The 21,120-nt window shown below is 33.6% G+C and overlaps 1 protein-coding gene across 3 annotated transcripts in view; it reads left to right on the top strand.

Annotated features, from left to right (window-relative positions):
- Positions 1-21,120, top strand: part of RPGRIP1L (RPGRIP1 like) — a 72,136-nt gene that overhangs the window by 35,941 nt on the left and 15,075 nt on the right. Inside the window, exons 16-22 of one of the 3 annotated variants that reach the window (XM_082489430.1) lie at positions 1,131-1,494; positions 2,871-3,085; positions 4,287-4,370; positions 5,757-5,828; positions 7,410-7,587; positions 8,743-8,840; positions 18,230-18,413. In XM_082489430.1, the coding sequence (XP_082345556.1) occupies positions 1,131-1,494; positions 2,871-3,085; positions 4,287-4,370; positions 5,757-5,828; positions 7,410-7,587; positions 8,743-8,840; positions 18,230-18,413 (1,195 nt within the window). Of the gene's footprint in view, positions 1-1,127; positions 1,495-2,870; positions 3,086-4,286; positions 4,371-5,756; positions 5,829-7,409; positions 7,588-8,742; positions 8,871-18,229; positions 18,414-21,120 lie in introns of all 3 variants that reach the window. The other 2 variants (XM_082489429.1, XM_082489431.1) reach the window with 2 other exon arrangements.

The following is a 21,120-nucleotide window of genomic DNA, read 5'->3' as shown; positions in this document are numbered from 1 at the left end:
CAGTTTTCCGAAATGTTTCATGGCAGAAACTAGAAGTCATATAGCTATAGCAGATGGTTACATTTTGCTAAGGGTTCTGTCAATCTGCAGCTGCAAAAGTAGCTTCAGTTGTGCGTTCCAAAACTCTAGCTTTCACTAGTTAAACATACATATAAAATTTTCTGTCCTGTGTAGCAGGCAGAAATCATGGAAACATGAACTGCACATAAACTGCTATAATTTTTTTCCCGTTCTGTACGTAGCTAGAATACTTCAGTGTGGATCATTTAATCCAAATATTTAACATTTTATCACCAAAATCAAATTGATACGTGTTCTCCCATATACCAAAAGACAGAACTCTGGCTTCCACAAGCAAGATAATTATGTACAATTAATGAAAATAGCTGTGACATATTACAGTTAAAAAGGAGAGCCTTTTAAGTTCAATATAGATGGGGATTGCTCATTTAAGATAGTCATGTTGGGTTTTTTTCTTCTTAATTTTTAATTTTTATTAAAATTAATTTCACAGTTTGCCAGCTGTGCATTCCACAGTATGTACAAGCCATGATAGGTAATTCCAAAAATAGTGATATCATTGAAGTTTTTTTAAATTTACTTTTAACGCTTATTATTACTCTTTACAGGCTGATTTCTAATTTTTGTAAATTGTTTATGTAGGTAAAGGTTTTGAAGGAAGAAAAAACTAGAGGAGTCTGCAGTGCAATTTTAATTATTGAGAAGTACATATATAAAAGGGACTACAGTTACAAAAAATGTCTTGACACAGAATAGCTGTCAAGATCAGAATCCTTAACTTTAAAGTGGCACTAGATATGAATCACTCTTAAAACTGTGATCTTCACTGCTTTGTAGATAATCAAATGACAAGTAGATCATAAAACTTTAGAAGAATAAAGCAAACAATCACAGATCTGAAAGGATTAACCTCTTATTTCCTTATATCAACAACCCAAGAGAGATGTTATCGAATTTATAGAACAAGTAATATTTTGACATATAAAATTAAACAGTAGTTGGAATGTCATTGAAATACTTGGTTATTTGTTCTATTTATATAGTTCTTAGAATTCACCAACATAAGAATTCTAATGGTTTTAATTTAACTTCTTTTTCATTTAAAGCAGCAGATACTCAGAACTGCCCAAGTCAGCACTTCAACAGATGGCAATTTAAATGAGCTCCACATTACAATAAAATGTTGTAACAATCTACAGTCCCGAAAAAAACATCTTCAGCCAAATCCTTATGTTGTCTACAAGTTCTTTGATTTTGCAGACCATGATACTCTCATCATCCCTAGCAGCAGCAACCCACAAATAGATGACCATATGTATTTCCAAGTGCCAATGAATGCAGATTTAGACCGATACCTGAAATCAGAATCCTTAACCTTTTATGTATTTGATGATGGTGAAACGGAAGAAGGTGCTTATGTAGGAAAAGCCAATGTGCCTCTTATTTCTTTAGCACATGACAGATCTATCTCAGGTAAGAATTAGACCTCTTTAAACTTAAAATCTTCCCTTCCTGTTTCATATATCTTTAAATCTCTGTAAGAACCAAACTAAAGAAAGGCTCTTCAGAGGCATCTGGACAGGCTGGATCAATGGGCCGAGGTTCAATAAGGCCAAGTGACAGCTCCTGCACTTGGGTCACAAGAACCCCATGCAACATTACAGGCTTGAGGATGAGAGGAGCCTACCAAATTTACCAGTTATATTTCTCACGCTACTATATTATGAGTATCTTTCGTTATTAGGTAGAAAGACCCTGGTAGTCTTAACATCAGGTGGGAAGGAGTGGCTGAAAGCTGGATTTCAAAATTTACTGCTTTCTTAACTGACAAGATATCTGTGAAACAAAAATAGTAGCTGTCTTGAAATAACTCTTGAAAAAAACATCAAGTGTTTCTCTCTGGTTCCAAAGTAACCTGGAAACATTTTATATCTTTTTACTGGTCCTTTTTTATGTTCTAATGATAAAAAATGTTTCCTGCCATATACATACTTTCTCCCACCTCCTTTTCTTCTGGTGTTGCTACTTCTGCTTTATTTCAGGACTGGTATGCTAATTTATAACATGGTTTCTGGCTTGTATTATTTTTGTCAAACAGGACCAGCTCTTTTTCTGCAAGGCTGCTTGTGGCCAGTCACCCCCCAGCCTGTACTGCTACTTGGGGCTATTCCTGGGCCAGTGCAGGACTTTGCATTTGCTTTTGTTGGACTTCATGAGGTTTCCATCAGCCCATTTTTCTACTGTGTGAATAGCAGCCCTGCCTGCAGTCTATTAACTGCTCCCTGCAAGTTGATATCAGTTACAAATTTTCTGTGGTGTTTATAATATAAAAGCTGGTTAATGAATATTTCATTGTCAACTATAAGACATTCATGAAAATTAAAAAATACGATTCTGTAATTATCCCATATAAATGGATAGCATGAGAAAAATTGCAAGTGAATTTAGGGTGTTTCTTCTTTGATAAAGACTTAGCTCAGATTTTTAAACCCTTTTTATTTTCTTTAAAAAGAAGTAAATATTAGTAAAACATGGAGGTGTTTTAGTTCGATCTTTTGAAAGTTGTCAATAAGAATTAGTTACCTGGTATTGGATTATTTGAGAAACCTACAAGACATCTTGAACGAACACAGTAATCCTGTCCCTTCTAAATCCTGTATTTTTGAATGTCCACTGTGTTATATTGGATATATTTGGATCTACAAAACACAATATTTTGACACTATTTAGCTTCTAAAATGAAGACTATCAAGTTATGTAGTTTCTTAATACCATTCAGTTTTGCATTGCGTTTTCTTATATACGTATAGAATAACATAATGTAGACAAGATCTGCGTTTTACTTTCAGGTACTTTTGAACTAACAGATCCTGAAAGACGTGCTACTGGTGCCATCACAGTCGAATTAAAATGGAAGTTTGTCTACCTACCACCAAGTGGATCAACAATGGCTGCAGACTTAGTGAATTACATTCAAAATGAGAAATCAATGGCAACTAAATTACTAGCAGAGGAAAAAACGCAGACTCCAGCCCTGTCTCCTTCTTTTACTTCATCGGTGGCAGTAAGTAATTTACCAAACTCACACAAGTTAAGAGATATAAAAGACCTATTACAGCAGGTCATTTAGTTCTTCCCTGGTGACCAAGATTTGTTCTTACTGTAAAATAATGCTTACTACAAATACTTCATATAACCACCATCTTCGACTTCCTTTGGAAAGTGAAATCTTTCTTGTGTCCAAAACTTTTAAAAGTCTTCTATAATGGTAGATAACTGATTAGCAAAAGGGTGAGGAGAAAGGGTGGAGAAATAACTAACACTGAGTGTCTTCCCTATAAATTTAGTGCTTATTAATTCTCTTTCCAATGTAGACATCCTACATAAAATGGAGCACATGCTTGTGCAATTTCAGGGCTACGGTTGAAATTTATGACAGTCATGAAATCAGCTATTATTTCTGTGGCCTCTTAGAAACTCAGACAGAACTCTGGGATAGGTTTGAGCCAAAAGAATCCTCAAGCAGCGAGACCCAAGCCATATGTACAGACACACAGGTGTATCTGCACCACACTCTCTGTTACTCTGGTGCCTGGAACATGGTGCTAAGATACCCAATAGATTCTTAAAAATCATTCATAAATTAAATGTAGTGTAAGGCATTTTTTTTTGTGTGTATAAAAATCACCGGAAATAGAGGATAATTTCTACCTTCATTAAGAGAGTAAAACATGAGGAGTAATAAACCACTTGTTCTTTATTGTTTTTTGTCTTTTGTCTTATAACATCATGGCAGAAATATTTCTGGATCGTTTTGCTAATTTTGCAACTGTTACCAGTCTCTCTTCTGTTTCTGCATTAAAATTCTCCAAAGGGAGTGGGATGAGGAAAGGTGTCGAAGATATAGTAAGCTACAGAACAAGAAAAAGAATCAAGCACTCCATAAACAATAATAACAAATCATTCTGCCACATATATGACACCACTGACTTCAGTCCTACAAGTATTTCTCACCTGGAACTCACATTGCATTTCACAGATGTTCTGTAGAGTTTTATAGCCATTTGTGGCTGAATTCTGAAACATATCTCCATTTGGGGGGGACTTACTCAAAGAACGTATACATCATCTTGCCTGTTTAGAATTTAATTTAGTGCAGTTAGATTTGGCTTTGAGAAAAATTAGGATCCTTCAAAATTTACTGTAAAATAAGATGGTTAGAATATGGCAATAAATGGTCTTCAACTGTGCTTGTTTTATTACAGAAACCAACACCCAAACCAAGGCAGCGTGTGGCTCAAGCAGACAAGAAAGTATCTTTTCTGGATCTTAGTCCAATACAGATGGCAGTAAGTTTTACATATTTTGCTCGTGCATGTTGAAGCAAGAAAGACTACGTATGTCTCAGTATGGACAGTTTGTACAACTAATAATTGAGAACACTCAATTATTTTAGCAACACAGGACTGGAATGTCCCAGGCAGTGTATAATAGCACAGCACTGCATATAGTTGGGGGATACAATACAGCGATATTCAGCGATATTTGTGTGACTCCCTCAGAATTGTTTGCTATCCCCCACAGTTTACAAGCTTTGACTTTCATAGTCTTAGGGCAGGTTCTAACAGGACCAATCAACTGTCTGCACTGTGTTTCTCAGCTCTCTGGGTTGTTAATTGAAGTGTTATTGTACGGTGTACCACTTGCACAGACATATAAATGGCTCTACAAAAACCAGCTTGATCCAAACAGATCCTGTGTGTTGTGCTAATGAGATACACAATTTGACACAGTTCAGAGTCACTTAAAAACAATTACGCTTGTGAACTTGGAAAGCACTGTCAAGTGTACATCCTTCAAGACTCTAGGAGAGACTGCATGGAGCTACCTCAAACATGTCTGCTGTATGGTGTAAATTTTCAGTAAATAATCAGTTTTCAATTCACAGGTCCTCCTATTGTTTAGTTTACCATGACTAGAACTTTGTTTTGAGCCATAGAGCATAGACTGGAAACTTTTTTTTTTAAACTTTTTAAAAAGAAGTCAAATGTTGGTGAAATCAAATCTTTTAAGAGCTTAGATATGGAAAACTGAAATGTCAGCCATATAGTTACACACACAACATATCTTCATCTGTCCAAACAGTAACTTTGAGAAGTTCAACAGTTTTTCACAAACTAGGATTTTCTAAGGAAGATAGCTACTCAGTCTCCATCAGAAGTCTTCATTACTGGGTGGGCAGCTTCCCTAGCTGTTTTAAAAATCCAAGCCTCACTGTCTGGTTAGAGGCAAAAGTACTGTTGGAACTAAATAATGAAATAGCTGGGGCTTCTCTGATGTCTAAACTTTGTGGTGAAATGGCAAGAGAGTGTCCAGGCAAGAGAATTAGAAGTTCAACAGATTAAAATAGAACAGGAACAGTCTGTTTCATTTTCCTGTTCATCTTCTGAATAGCAGAGAATCTAGTTCTTGGACATTAATGTGATACATGCCAAAGCAAATAGTTGTTTTGGGAAAAGAAGTCTCACTAAAAGGTGGGATTAATGGTTTGACTTACTCGAACCATTAGGTAGAAGATATAGTAGAGGATAGAAGCAGTAATGCGAATTCAGGGAAGCAAAGGAGGGTATAATTTCCTGTCCAAATGCTTCTCCACAGGTAAATTTATACCTACTTTTGTGTGTTATTTGTCTACTGTATATTAACGGCTTTCCCTTGTTTTACCCATAACTTAGGGCTCTGTTGTTGAAAATAGCGTGGAACTTGCACAGAAGATGAAGGCTTCAAGAGTTCCAAGTGTTTCAGAGGTATGAGGTTATTCACGTTTTGTGGTTTTATATAATATATTGCATTTGAATTCCATGTGTATGCTATTTCTTCAGAGTGATGCGTCAAAAGTCAAACTGCAGTGAAGTGAGATCTCAAAAGCTTCACAGAAATATGAAAAAAGTTATATATTCCTTGTGATGACAATCTTCTTTTTTTTGGTCATTAGAAAGGGAAGAATATCACTCCTTACTTCCTTTTATATTTGGATGAGGTTTATTTTCTCTTCCATCTAAAAATTACAATCATATAGCAGGAGGAAATGAATAAGAAATGGAGTAACTTCGGAATATTGCTAAATATGTAGCATTCCAAGGATAAAAGTATTAAATATTATAATTTGTAATGGTCCAATTGGTTGTGACAGTAAGTTGTGGCAGATTGGCAAATTGTAGTTTCTAGTGGTGTAACACAATATTTAATCACAGGCTCTTATATTCCTTTCACTTTTCTACTTTAAAGCTCATCTGGGGCTTTGATTGAGAAGTCTCCCACCACATCAGGTGGTATTGGTCAAGTAGAATAATCTAAAGTATTCTCTTTCTGAAAAGTTTATCCACAAAATGCAACTCTCTCACTGAACAAATTCAAAAGAATGGCCAAACATTGTCTAAAACACAGTGGTTATGACCCATCATCTATGCCAAGGAGGAGGATAAGAGACAGTCAGTTTTCTACAACTTGAAAACTTCAAGGATAACCTTTATTTATAGAATAAGGCTCTTCAGTGTTTGTTAACGTTTCTTTGCTTTGTGTGGCTCCAAAAATGTTAGAATAGAAAAAACTCTTCAGGTCCACTTTTTTGAAAACCCGGATGTTCTATGGACAGCTGAAAGTTATCTCAGGGATTCTGAGGGTGGGAGGCGATGCGTCAGTGTCTCTCTGGAAAATTCAGTCCTAGAGAACTGTTGGGTAATAAGTAATGCATAGGTTTCCAGCAAATTTCCATGGAAGATGCCATGTCTGTAATGTTATATCCATTGATGAGGTATTATTCTATGTAATTGTACTCAAAGAGAAAGAAGAGAATAAGATTACTTCAGAGTAAATTATGCACTAAAGATATTACCTTAGATAACATGGTTGTACTTTGTAGCAAAGCCGATTCTTTTTTATGATTTTAGTTTGCTTTTCAAACAGAAAATATTGTATAATTAAAGTTATAAAATTGCCAGCTGAGTAAGGTGGTGGTGGTGTTTGGTTTGTTTGGGGGTGGGTTTTTTTTTTTTATTTATTTTAAACTGAGTCTTGTAGAACTGAAAGAGCTGAAATATAAATGAATCTGGAAATCTAACAGGCTGTATATATGTTGACAAGTACCAAATGATTATAATAGTTATATTTTCAAATATGTACATTGTTAGAGAATTGTCTTTCTACTGTATCAATTATTTGTTGCTGCACTTGACAACTTCTCATTGTTTCCTGCACTGCGTAAGCAATATAATTGTTTAAAGGCTATGTATAATGAATGAGCCGTAACTCTTCAAGTTTTGAACTTTAGTAACTTTTACTATTCAAGTAGCATTATAAAGACTGTAAGTTTATCTATTTTTATATAGCATGTGGTACATGAGGTTAAACGAGAAAGGCTAGCAGATGATAAGGTGAAGGAGATGACTGAAGAAATTCAACAGGAAAAAGAAGACCTCTCGTGTCTGTCAGAGGGGCAGTTGGCCGACCAAAGCTCACTTACCTCTGGAGACGAGACAGAAATAACTGAAGAATTGGAACCAGAAGGTAGAATTCATTTTTATGAATAAGTTACTATATTTTCTTAATAAATCTATGTCTCTTTCCATTTTCTGAAGCATTTCTTACTAGCAGTGGGAGCTGCCTCATTATGAGAAGCTTCATGACAGAAATGATATTCTGGTGTACTTTATAGCTGAAGCTGGGTGTGGATATGGTGGTGTTATTTTCTTCCCAAATGGAAACTGTATTGTAATTGAATGCAAAAATCTGGTATCTGACCTAGATTCATAAAATATTAAAGGAAACCTGGCTTCTATTTTAAATGTCTTTATATTCTCCCTTAGAACTATGCTGTTCTAAAGACTGTTTTAATGAATATGCTCCTTTTGTCTGCAGATAACAGCCAATGCTGATATCGGAAATCCTTTCAGACAGTGAAAGGGGTAGTCTGTCTTATCCCATCTGTGACATAAAGTTGTTAGAGGCAGATTTATTTAAAGATTATAAAAGCCGGGTCATCCTGTTCCACCTCCAAGCTTAAACTGTTTATCGTTAAAATAAACCAAGTCCACGTTACCAAGTTTAAAGTAAAAGCACAAGCAGGATGCTAAAATGTTATGTTCAGTTGTTTGCAGCTTCTGTATAAGAATTCACTAGAAAAATTGGAAAACATGATGTTGAATCTCTGTGGTGTATATAAGAAATTTCTCCAGGAAAGAAAAGACCTGAATGCTTTAGAAAATAATTCACCTGCATACAGAACTCCTTTTTTTTTTTTTTTTTTTTTTTTTTTTTTTTTTTTTTTTATAAAGTACATTCTTCTTTACATGTGCAAGTTTTTAAATGTAGTCAGAGGAAATCCACAAATTCAGGCTATATACTTATATAAAGCTAACTGTTGTCCATACTTCAGTTCATCACAGGACACATATCATTCCACTCATCAACTTTCATCTGGGAAACATTACTTTTTTTTTTTTCTTTTTTTAGCAAGGCAGAAAAAATACAGTTTAGACAACTTTAAAGGTAATTGATTTGCCAGTGTTAATCTTCTGCAAGGAAGAGGAGATTTACCTGGCACTTATACTTTGTTAGAAAAGCATGTATATTGCTAGCAGGTTTCTCAGCAAGTCTCAGATGGACTACAAATGCAGGGAAGGTTTAACTACATTGATTTCTCTTTTCCTTTTTTTTTTTTATATCAAGATGATAGACAAGAAAATGATGCCATTGAATCAATAATAACTGACAGCGATGACTGTATTGTTTCAAGTCCAGTATCAAAGAATATTAGACAGGTGAGTCAGAGTATTTATGGCAATTATTTGGTAAGTCTAAGAAAAATATTTCAAACCTAATGTCCTCTAGGAGTAGCTTTGCTATATCTAAGGTTGGATTCTACGATGTTTTCAAAAAATTTATGTTTTCCTGTTTCCAGCTCAAATAGACACCTTTTCACAGGAAAAAAAAAAAAAGACAACTTAACCTGACCATATTGGGCACGTGATTTATAGGCGTTTTTTTAATGGGGAAATTTGTTATCATGTTTTCCATTATTGTCATACACACGTAGAAGTAGACATTTCTAACTAGTTTCAATCTGAATTCAAATTTTAGTCCTGCACAAAATATCCCTAACAAAAGATAACTATTGTAACGTGAATGTCTAAAGAACTTAGTCTTGTTCTTCAGTCCTACCTGTTGTCTTTGTGTGGGAAAATGTGCTTTTTCTGCTTCTCCCAGTGCTTTCTGAGGAAGGGGAGGATAATTTCTCTTGTCAAGGCCTATAGTAAATCTACAATGCTTAGCTACCCACTGTGTTTCTTCCCAGTATGTTGACTTGATTGAATGTTGTTGAAATGTCAATTGTGTAAGCTTGAGGTTGTTAATAACATGCAAATCTTGCATATATTTTCTAGTTCATCCACATAGATATCTTTTTGTTCCTGACTTCCCAACAGTTTTAGAACTGAACATCAGTTTTCAATAAAGTTTGTACATGTGCAGTATCTAATCACTTCTGTGTACTACTTTTTCTATTAGTAGCTGCGGGCATGTACAATAATGATATTCTCTTGACTTGTTTTTAAAACCAGCAATTAATGAGCATAAAGTCGTATATTCAAAGTAACAGAACGTAATACAATTTGGAAAATTTAATTTGAACAGTATTTACATAGTATAATTCTCTAAAAAAAAATAAGAGTATTTCGTACTGTTAGATCTAACATTGACGGAACAATCTTAAAAAATATAAAATTAGCACTTAACTGTTAGAAGTATTATAATCAATTTTAATACTTCTCTGGTCTGTCTTAGCCTTCTTTTAAAGGACCGGGGGTGTACTGTTATATCTCATCAGTCTTCACTTTTTTTAATGTTCTGCAGTGTGATAACCTAGAGGCAGTTTGATTTTTTTTTTTTTTTTTTTTTTTTTTTTTAACCCTTTTTCAAGGCTGTGTGACATCTTACAAAGTAACTAGCAACAAGAAGCAATGCTTCGTATGAGAAATATTGCTCTTTTTTTTCTTAATTAAGTTGTAGAAGGGATTTAGAAATGCTATCAATTATATATGCTGCGGAAAAACATAGAAGGTACTTTTGAAGACAGATTTGCATTGTTTATATGTAAAATGTTAAAAAAAAAATTTCACCTGTAATTTTGAGAACTAAAATGACCACTACTCATCACCATTAAATCAAACTAATACGGTTGACATATATATTTCTAGACATCCTGTACTTTATTTTATCAAAATTATTTAAGAAAACTTCTGAGTTGATTTTGAGTGTGGATTCATTTCAGGTTCATTAATTTCTACCTCTCTCCATCGATTTGTTCCTCTGGTAACTAAGTGCATGTTCAAGAAGTGTAGTTAAGACAACGAAAACTATAAACTATTAAGGCAACATGTTTGATACAAGTTGGATTTTAAAAATAGGCATTGATATATTTGAAATCTTGGGTTAATTATAGAATACAGCATGTGAAAATGGTGATTGAATTTTTATTTTTTTAAGATGAAAAATCACTGCCTTTTATCTTTTGAGATAAATATCCTGCTGGTAATCAAACACTGTAAATAAGTCTTGTGATTTTTAGAGATCGTTATGCTAATTATCCTGTAAATCTGAGTTGTATGCCAAACTGTTTAAGCCATTTAAGATCATACTGTTTCTTCTTTGCATGTTGCAAATTAGACAGTTCATGGTTATTTCTTAGATATGTTGATCATAAAGGGTATCTAACAGATTTTCCAGTACTTAGCTGTACCACTTGCTTCTTTCTCTTTTCTTCTTGTCTATGATGTATAATTAATCATAGATTACTTCATTTTGTTTCATTTCATTTACAACATTTATGAGCTTCACTTTGTCGGTATGAAATGCTTGTCCCCTTCTTTCCTTTCCAAAGTGGCGTAATTAGTGTTAGCATCTTTTTTAACAGGCTACATAAAGTTTAGTGGCTGGATTAAATCAAGTCATTAACATAATGTGCTATACAATTTGCCCCTATCTCTTTTCGTTTCCAGTACATCAAAGTGCCACAGAGTGCCAGTGTAATTGGGCCTTGCTAGCTTGTCAGGTTCAGTCAGGCTGATGGCTGCTGCTTTTACTAAAAAGCTTCCAGGCATGATAATTAATAGAGAAAAGAAGTCTGAGAAATGTAAAAGTTTGGACAGTTCTCTATGAATATTTCATACATTGGAATAATCAGAAGTTAACATTATCAATTTGATGTATAATACATTGATTAAAAGCCTTGTTTCATATCCTCAAAATAGACATCAAAACTGGAAATTTGCATTTTCTCTGGCATGGTCTTTATATTTAAAAAAATATACATAAAAAAAAAAAAATCTTTTCTCTTCCATCCCCTCCTCCCTTTCACCCCCATGTCTACACTTTATCCTTACAGGAGATAATATAGCATTCAGTTATCACAATAAAATTTATCTTAAAATGTGCCCATAAGGCAACTACTGACAAAAACAATTTATTTGGTGGTGGTCCCATTTTTTCTATAGGTGTGTTTACGTCTTTCTTTTTTGTTGCCAATACTGGGAGTGCATTATCTTGCGCTAATAGCAGTTTATTGAAAATTGGCTTTATCAGTTCCTGTAAATTAAGATCTTGGGGTGTAATTAATTTTTATGTGAAAATCTCTCCTTAAACACCATTAAAAAGCAATACCAATTGCTTGTGCTTCTGCTGGCCAATGAAATATGTTTGTGCAAAGGTGGGAAGATGCAAAGCATAAAGCTTATGTATAGCAAAGCAATAAATACTTTTTCCTTTATTATGCCTTTTTTCGACAATTACTTGAAGAGTGCATTTCCTCCTATGAGATATCTGCATTAATTGGAAAAAAGAAAATTATTTGGACATTGTGTTGTTCTTCTAAATTTTGGCTGTCTTGGCTTCTCTTTACATTTATTTTCTGTGGGGCTTTTGTGCCTTTGGTGTACTTCAGGGAGATTTCAGAGTGCTCGGTGTTTTTCTTAAACTGGCTTGTTCTGTGAATAGCTAATCTGAATTTAGAGAATTAAAATTTTAGGTTTTTAGTATTACCCTGTGTTGCTTGATTCTGCCGTGCCAGAAATACTAATCCTTTGTATTCTCTTAGTTTTGTGTAGATCTAACCTTAGTTGCTTTGTACTTTTTTTTCTATAAGAAAGTGGGGAAGTAGAAGTGCCACACCAGCATATTTAATAAAACAAGAAATAAAATTCATGAAACGGAACTGTCTTATCAGAGTAAGATAGAAGTGACTTACTAAAGCTTTATAGTCAGTATTTTCAAAGACTACTGATCGGTCTAAGATTAAGAATGAGCATTTGCCATTATCCATTTTTAAGGTGATTGTTTGCTGTTATGGTCACTATTAGACAGGAACTAAAGTGAAAGAGAGAAAGATTGAAGAGTCCAAGAAAAAACTAAGAATCTTAAGTTATTAGGTAACCCACTACTTCTTAGATAACAAATAAAACTAATTAGCCAAAAAGATGAAGTAGAAAGTCAGGTTTAAGGCTGAGTGCAGAAGCCCACAGGAAAAGCATCAACAGGAGCCATTTGTAACGTAGCTGGGAATATTTTTTTGTGGTTACGAATATGAATGCTCCTTAGTTGCTTACTTGAGAGACTGTATTCATCAGAGCTCATTGACATAGAAGTAAGTTCTGGTAACTTACAAGTAGAAAGGGGTATTTTCCTAACTGGAAGTCTAAAAGGCAAAGGATGGGATTTGAAACTAAATTTGAGTTTTGATTAGATGCAGAATATATCACCAAGCATAATTTTTTTCACACTGTGGGTAACATGAAAGAGAATCAAATTACTTTAATTTTTGCTTGTCTATGTTGTCCCCACACAATACCGTAATGGTTAGGAGGGAGCAGGGAGAACAGTATCAAATCTTAAGTAGTAAAGCTGTAAATAAAAAGAACAGCTGTATTAAAAATGTGCAATTGGATTGTTTTTCTTCCACTACAGATGTCCTCTTAACAAGTGAAAATGCTATACTGATACTTCTGCTTTCTTCCTATACTAAGGGGCTTTTTTTCTGAATGGATTAACATTCAAATGCAGATTTGTAAAATTTAATTTATTTTTTAAATCAAACCAGAAGTCTGTGATCTACATATAGAAAAATACATGCACAGATATATACAAAAGCAGAAATCGTATTATATTTGTCTTTGTTTAGTTTTGTATGTAATGCTGCTACTTATTTCATCTTATTTCTCTTACTTAAATGTTGCTGTGTATTAGCTGAGTGAAATTGTACAGAGAAGCAAGATGTCTCTTTATCAGGAAATTTTGTCTTTCGTGCTTATTTGCCAAAGGATCATGGTTCCTTTTGAAATGAAACGTAATTGTAAGTTTACAGAGCATTTGAATTACTTAATTGTGTGACTAGTTGGTACTGATTTATCTAACTGGCTTCGAGGTTTGATAAAGCTGTTTTTTTTTTATTTTATTTTATCTGGTGGTATAATCAATGGTGAGGGATTAAGCACTAAAAATTGAAGTCTTCTCTTTGAGACAGTCTGCAGTAGAGAGGGATGTATCTTAGTTCAGGACTGTACCTCTATTGCTTTTGTAGCCTTCCACACTTTTGGGGGAGAAAATAAAACTCAGAGTTAAGGAAGTATGTATCTCACCAGTCAAACAGCTCCAGATATATCTGCTTTTTTCTATCTGTTCATGCCTAGAAAAAGGTTGTCTTTAAAAGCTGTTAGTTGAGGCAATGCCACAGGTAAGTTGCAAACCCAAGGCTTAAAAAGGCAATTTGGCTTCAGGAGAAACATGGAACAATTTTATGTTTATTTTTCAGAAAGGGTGGGGGAGGCAAGCTGTTTGAAGGGAAGAAAGTACCTTATTCAGGTAGTCCAAAGTTGTATTATGAGCAAAGTGCAAAAGTGACTTTAAGTTCATATATATAGCTGTCATGGTCATGGTGAGAAAGCTTCAGATCCCTCAGAAACTTAGTATTTTCAAAAATGTTTGGTGTTTTATACCTAATTATAAATTGTCTTTTCTGAAAAAAAAAAAAAATAAATCAATGCATTGATGAGTATGTTGCAGATTTGCATAGGAGGGGCAATATCTAATCATTGAGTTGTCTCAAGCTGTAGCAAGTAATTCATGCCTTTGGATATATGAAAGATGAATTCATGTTCTGAAAATGATGCATTTGGACCCTGCACTAGACAAAATGGCAGCAACCAGAGACTTATGCATTGTCAAAAATAGAATTTTGTTTAGTGTGTCCTTAATTTTAGACAGAGCTGAAGGGATGGCATCAAACTTTATTATGGTGCTATTTTACCATCGCGTTCTCCTCCTAGCACGTGGCAAAAAGTCAGTGATGCTCGGGGAAGGTTATATGTGCCTTTCCCTCCTTCACAGTAAACCCAACCTCAAAAGAGCTATGGAACAAGGAGAGACGCCTTTGCCCCAGGTCTCAGGGAGAGTCTAAAGTGCACGTGCTTTTGTAAGTCACATCCATTTGGAGAAGGAACAGGGAGCATCTCTGTATCCCTCTTTCTATTCTCATATCTACACCATTATGGGGAAAACCTAAAAATAGAAGACATTCCTAACATGAAAAATCACTGCATACGCTTAAGAACTAGAATAATTTTTTGTAATACGTAATTTCATGTGTATATGTAAGATGTTGACTTCTCAATTGTAATTACTTAGCAAGTAATGTTTGTGTCTCTGAACAGTTAAATTAGGTTGACATTCCTGTGATAGCATTCCTTTGCAGCTCTGTTCTGACATTGTTATAGGATGATCACAGGAATTTGTCACTTGATAGAATTGTCCTCTTCCTCTATTACTTGATTGACAAATACATTTATTGAATGAGAAGTTGTTCTCATTCAATCAAGTAATGTTGATAGCGATTGAAGTATCGATAGCAAATGGATGATTATCTGATACGCTCTCTGCTTGAAATAGAAGGGTACAAGTGAATAAGTGGACCATGGAAATAAATACAGAAATACATAAAATATTAAGGAGTAAAGCATAAATATTTTTAAGCATTGGTAAAGATAGGATTCAAGTTGATCTTACAGTTGAGAAGTTTCCTTTATTTTGAGCTTTTCAAGAGCGATATATTAGTTAAAACTGTGGATGCAAAAAGTAGGAACATTGTTTACATTGTTCCTATAAGCAAGGCATTTTCAATGCTGTTTTGTGCAGAAAGCACAAACTCTTTTTTTGTACTTACACTTAGTTCTGTGGGATACTGTTGTGGGCCATTTGAGTCAGTTGGAATTTTATTACTTCAAATTCTTAGCATTTTATTGTGACCAAAAAGGAAATCAAAATATGGCAATCAAGCCTTTATATGAAATTAAAAAAAAAAAGCTTTTTTAATCTCAGACATTAGAAAGATGAAAAAAGTTATATTGGGACTTCAAATTCTGATGTAGTCTCCAATGCATTTAGTACTCAACCTACTCCTAAAGCTTGTTGATGGATTTTGGTGATTCTTCCAAACCTCTGGGTAGTAGTAATTAAAAAGAGTCAATATTAAATGATAAAGAAAGAGTATTTGCAGAGACTAGATATCTTGCCCATGTTTTCTTTTCCTCCCTTAAAATTAAGGCACTGAACCAGTTTCTCAGAAGACAGTCTTTGAAAGCATTTAATATCCTTTATATTGATACGCATGTCCAATCTCTCGTAGAGGAAATTTCATATTATATTTTGTTTTAAATACTAAATTTAAAGACTAATTTTATTCCCATCAAAGTCAAATGATTTGTGAGAAGTAATTGGTCATGAAAAACTACCAGATTTTCACTTGAATAGTACCTAAAAAGTGAGACCGAGGCTTCAAAAAAAAAAAACCAACTTAGGAAAAGATTTAAATAACATACTTCACTCTGCATCATAGAAATAAAAATGTTCTTTAAAAATTAATTCCTGTCATATATGGGATGCTACGTGTATCTTCAGCATGGCTATATGAGCGGTTTTGTGTTAGTAGTGAAATATGTCATGCTAGCTATGCTATTCTTAAGCAGTTCTATATTTTTTATTTGTAAATGTCTTTTTTTAATCAGCTTGTGTCTTCCTTTGTATGTCCAATATGCATGTTTAATATTAATAAACCCGGGCCTTAAAATAGTCTTGACTCTTAAGCTCTAATGTAATTTATTTTTTTTCTTACAATTTTCTAAGTATGACTCGGTTACTTGCTTCCAGAGAAGTTAGAAAGCAGAATACCTGGATTTACCCTCCTGTCCTTGAAAAACTGTAATATTCTTTGCCTACGGTATGCAATTACAAGTGTAAATATGTCAAACAATTTTTAAGTTACGTAAAAGAAATACTTTATAATGCAGGATATTGTATTTGGACTGGATTCATAAACTACCGTCTGTGTACAAACTAGTTTGACGTAGCTGCTAAATACTTTGGGGCGAACAAAACCGCTCAGCATATCACTTTAAATACAGATGCTAATACATCTGTTCAGTGTAAGAAGAAAAGAGTTGTTTCTGAAGTAAAATTAGACAATAGAGCCAATTTCATTTTTTATGCATGTGAATGTAGAGTGCTTGAGGTTATTAGTTGAAACTGAGTAACCTTTCCAGGCTTTCATCTCTTTCTTTTCAAATTTGAATATGAAAAGCATATTCAAGTCAAAGACCATCACTTTAATGACATTTGGCAGTCATTTGATTTATTAGATTTTTGAAAAAAAAAATTTCCTTTAAATATTTCATCATTCTATGCTAATCCCAGTAATATTGCCAGCTGAAGCCATGTACCTGTATTAGTGGAGACAGAATGGTGTGGAATTTTCTCTGTCATCCTAGTAAAATTTCCATGAATCTACTGAATAATAAAACAACCTTATTGAAATATTCAGATTTGGGTTTTTAGTTAAAGTGTCTTAGGATACATAATAAAAGGAAATGTCTTTCGAAAGGAGGGGGTAAAATTACTTCATCAAATATTGAAAGGGCTTGACAGCAATGGAAATTGTTCTATATGATGGATATTTTTACGATAGGATACACCTGCTTTTCAGTTTGATTACTTATATAATTTGCTTGGAAAAATATAAGCTATCTGTATAATAAATTAGAATATTGGCTTGCACTTCTAACACTGACTCTAGAAAGTTAGTCTTTTGAATAAGATTTATTACTTCAAGTGATTTCAGTTTACAATCAAAAATTGTCAAAACATTTCCGTATAGGGGAGATATTTTTAATAAAGTTGTGAACATGAAAAGAAAAGAAAGAAGAAAAAAAAAAAATTTTTACATTTCTGAACTCCAGCATGTTCTGTTTGCTCTTTGAAGAATCTCATCTTTGAATGTTCACCTATGTACTCCAATTTTAAACCGTAGTGGCTTTTCTTTCTTTGAATTACAGAGTTACCTAGGGAAATATTTGTGTCTCTTTCTGTCAAGTCTGACATTCCCAGTTAAATACATAAAACTTATTAAAATGTTTCTGTACACAAATAATATAGACTTTGCTGAGCAGTATGAAACAATTTCATCTAAGCAACAGAAAAATGTCATTTTCATTGAAGATAATAAGAAAAGGCACTGGTGAAGAACAATTGGGATATTACTTTTATTATCAGGTTGTTAATATTAGCTTTTAAATGTATATTTGGTTTAACAAGAAAAGCTTAGTATATGAAGTTGAATTCCGTATAAATACAGTGTTACTTTACATGCCTAACTACTTTGTGACTTGAGGGACTTGTTTTGAACTATTTGTAGTATAGTCTGCAGTAGGCACGTAGGCACTGAGTCTAACAATTCTCTTTCATTTGGAAAACTTTGGTACCCAATATTACTGAGACTATTTCTAGCAATTCCAGGATCAAGATACTTTGTGTAGCTAAAAATAATGGCAACTGAAATTTGTGATTCAGTTATCATTTGTATATGAAGATAACCTTAACCTAATCTCCTGCAGCAGAATATGACTATTGCAAAAATATTTTCAACACTGAATGTAAATCAGTATCTGTTACAACAGTAGTCTTCGCTACAAACCATGGGGCCTTAGAGTCTCATTGTGTCTATGTTATACGTATACAATATCCAAAGATGTTCATGTATGTTTGTTTGGTTTGTGTTAATACTTTAAAAACCACAAAATAATTTGTGTTATGTCTCTGCTTTGTTTTTAAATAGGCAACTGAAAAAATACGGATTGAAATTATATCGTTTAGTCTTACTGACTCATGGATTGCATCAGATGAAACAATACAGCAGCTGTTTGTAGAATGCAGATTATACAATTTCCTTGCAGAGGAGACCCCACTGTCACTTCCAAAACCAACAAGTGGTCAGAGGATTCACTATAACTACAGCAATGGTAAATATGATGTATTCCCAAGCAGGTTTGTTTCTTCTCTTAAACTCTGTCTCATGAAAATGCCTGCCAGTAAAGCCTACTTTCTCTATATATCATAGTTGCATTTATCTGTGTACCACTTGTATTTGTCTATTTCCCTAATATTTAGGGAAACATTAAAGGTGATTTTTAAGAAATGAGGCACGATGTAATTATCTGGTATAAAATGAATTGTTGAAGTAGGCTGCTGTATGAAATGGTAACACAGCAATATATTTAAATTGGTTGCTAGCACATAAATTTTAAAATTAGGCTATACGTAACTAAAATATATGTATTCTTTTTAAAATAACTTGATGAACTGATTTCTCTATTGGTACATGATGATACAGCAAAAGAAAAACATTCCATGTAACCATGTACAACTGAAAAACAGTGGAAAAGAGGAAATATATAATTAGACTTGATCGTCACTTGGGAATACTCAGTGTTCCTTTAATAAGAACTTTTTGAAATAGGAAATTATTCAGCCATGTTCAATACTAATACATTGCTATTTACTTCGGAATACTTAATCCTGCATGTTCCATATGCTGTTCTCTAATAAATGAACATTTGAAAATACTTTATGTCAATACACAATGTAATTTACACTAATAGCATACACAGAACTATTGTAATAATTGATAATTCACTTGCTAATTATTTTCCCAGCTATTTCATAGTATTTCAATTATTCATTAACTTTTTTTTCCCTGTTAAAGTTTATTTCATTTAAGATTCAGTCCAAGTGCTTCATGTTGTCTTGGACTTTAAGAATTGCATTTTTAGCTGAGCGTACCCTGAAGCAGGTGAATCAGTTTGCTATTTGTGACACACCACTAATACAGACATTCAAATTAGCATTCTTTTAAAGAAAATTTTGGAAAAGTGTCTCTGCAAAAGTGGTGTCACAGTCAGATCTTTAAAATTGCTACCATCTAGAAACCTGATTTTAGAAGGAGACTTGCCAAAGAATTTACTCATTTATGTCCTCCTAGTACTGATAAACTATTGGATTACCCCATAGTTGAAGACGGAAATCCCCTGTAGATGTCACATCAATTATCACTATAGTGGGACTGCCCATTTGAGAGAGAATATAGAGGACAGGACACGATGTGTTAACTTCTGTCACTCTAAGACAGACAGTAATCTTTGTAAGGATTTAGGAAAAAACAAACAAACAACAACAACAACAAAACCCAAAACAAACCAAAAACCCACCCTAAAACCTAATAGCACTCTAAACTTCTATTCACTGAGGCTTGCTTCCATACAACCAAATGGGATTTCTTGCATCAAATACTAAATGAGACATCAGATAGCTCTTTTTATGAGCTGAACAGTATTCATCTTGCTAGCTGCTGTAAACAGTTTCCCAAATGTTCTAGATAGGCAGACATATTGAAATAAATTTTTAAAACCTCATTGAAATAAGACTATAAACTAATAAAAGCTATTTATCACTTTTAATTTCTATGCTGCTTGAATTTCTCATTGCTCTGAATATAAGAAGCATTCACAAGGTATAAGAATTCCTACACAGTATTCCGATTCCTGTGTATATTGGGTATGGTCTACGCATAATACTAGCTTTTTAAGTATTGACTCTGTAAAGTTAAACTAGCAAAACACGGCAAAGTTGTGATGAAAAGAGAGTGAAATTTCAGTCTCTTAAGACAATTATGAAACTTAAATATATGTCAAGCTGTGATATTTGAAAATGGTATCATGCTTTGTAGAGTCTGTAATTCGTAAGGCTTTCCAATCTGGTCGTGCTGTATCATATTATTTCTGCAAGTCAAAACCTGGCTTCATAACTTTGATTTTTCTATTTGCTGCTGAAGTATCAAATATAGAACTGTTTAAACTAACGAATCAATATCAAAAGGTGGTTTTGATCTTAATTGCAATTCAGTATTGTAGTCTGCAGCATAATACTAATATGGTTGTTATTTGCAGAGTTTTGCTTAGATAATTGGTCATCTAATTTCTACTCAAGATTAGCTTTGCATATGGGGGGGAAAAAACCTAATGACTCTGATGTTTGATAATGTCAGTTGGAAAGCCAGTAAGATGATGATAATGAAATCTGCATGTGTGTTTACTATAGCTTTACTGCATCTCTTATTCATGTCTAATTAGATTTGAGTATGTTGAATATTGGAGGTTAATTGAATATTTTCTTTAATAAAAATGAGATTTGCATGGGTAGAAAGAAATTTACTTTGAGCTTAGAAGGAAACTAATAGTCTTCTAGATTTTTGCATGGGGAAAATCAGGGTAAGTCCGTAAGTAATCTAAAAAATCATTAAATCTTATAAATAAAACATTTTATATTATTTATAACTGGAACAGCTCGACTGTTTTAAAAACATCTTAACTGACACAGAAGGCTCCATTCGTTGCTTAAAAAACATTTGAAATTTTTCTATACCTTTTACACATCCTTCACTGTCATTGCTAGATATGTAAGATAACTGAAGATTAATGGAATTTTGTTAAAAACAATATAGAACTCCATTGATCTGGACATACAAGATCCTATGAATTTCTGTTTTCACAAGCAGTTAGACCATGTAACTTGACATTAATTGGTTTTTTTGACTATGAATGGTTAGAAGATCATTTTCTTTCTTCTGAGGTCTTGGAACGGAAACTTGAATGGGAGGCTTATACACTTTAG

This window comes from Vanellus vanellus (assembly GCF_965231255.1).
Source record: "Vanellus vanellus genome assembly, chromosome: 12".
NCBI lineage: Eukaryota > Metazoa > Chordata > Aves > Charadriiformes > Charadriidae > Vanellus > Vanellus vanellus.
This window is presented reverse-complemented; position numbering and strand designations above follow the sequence as displayed.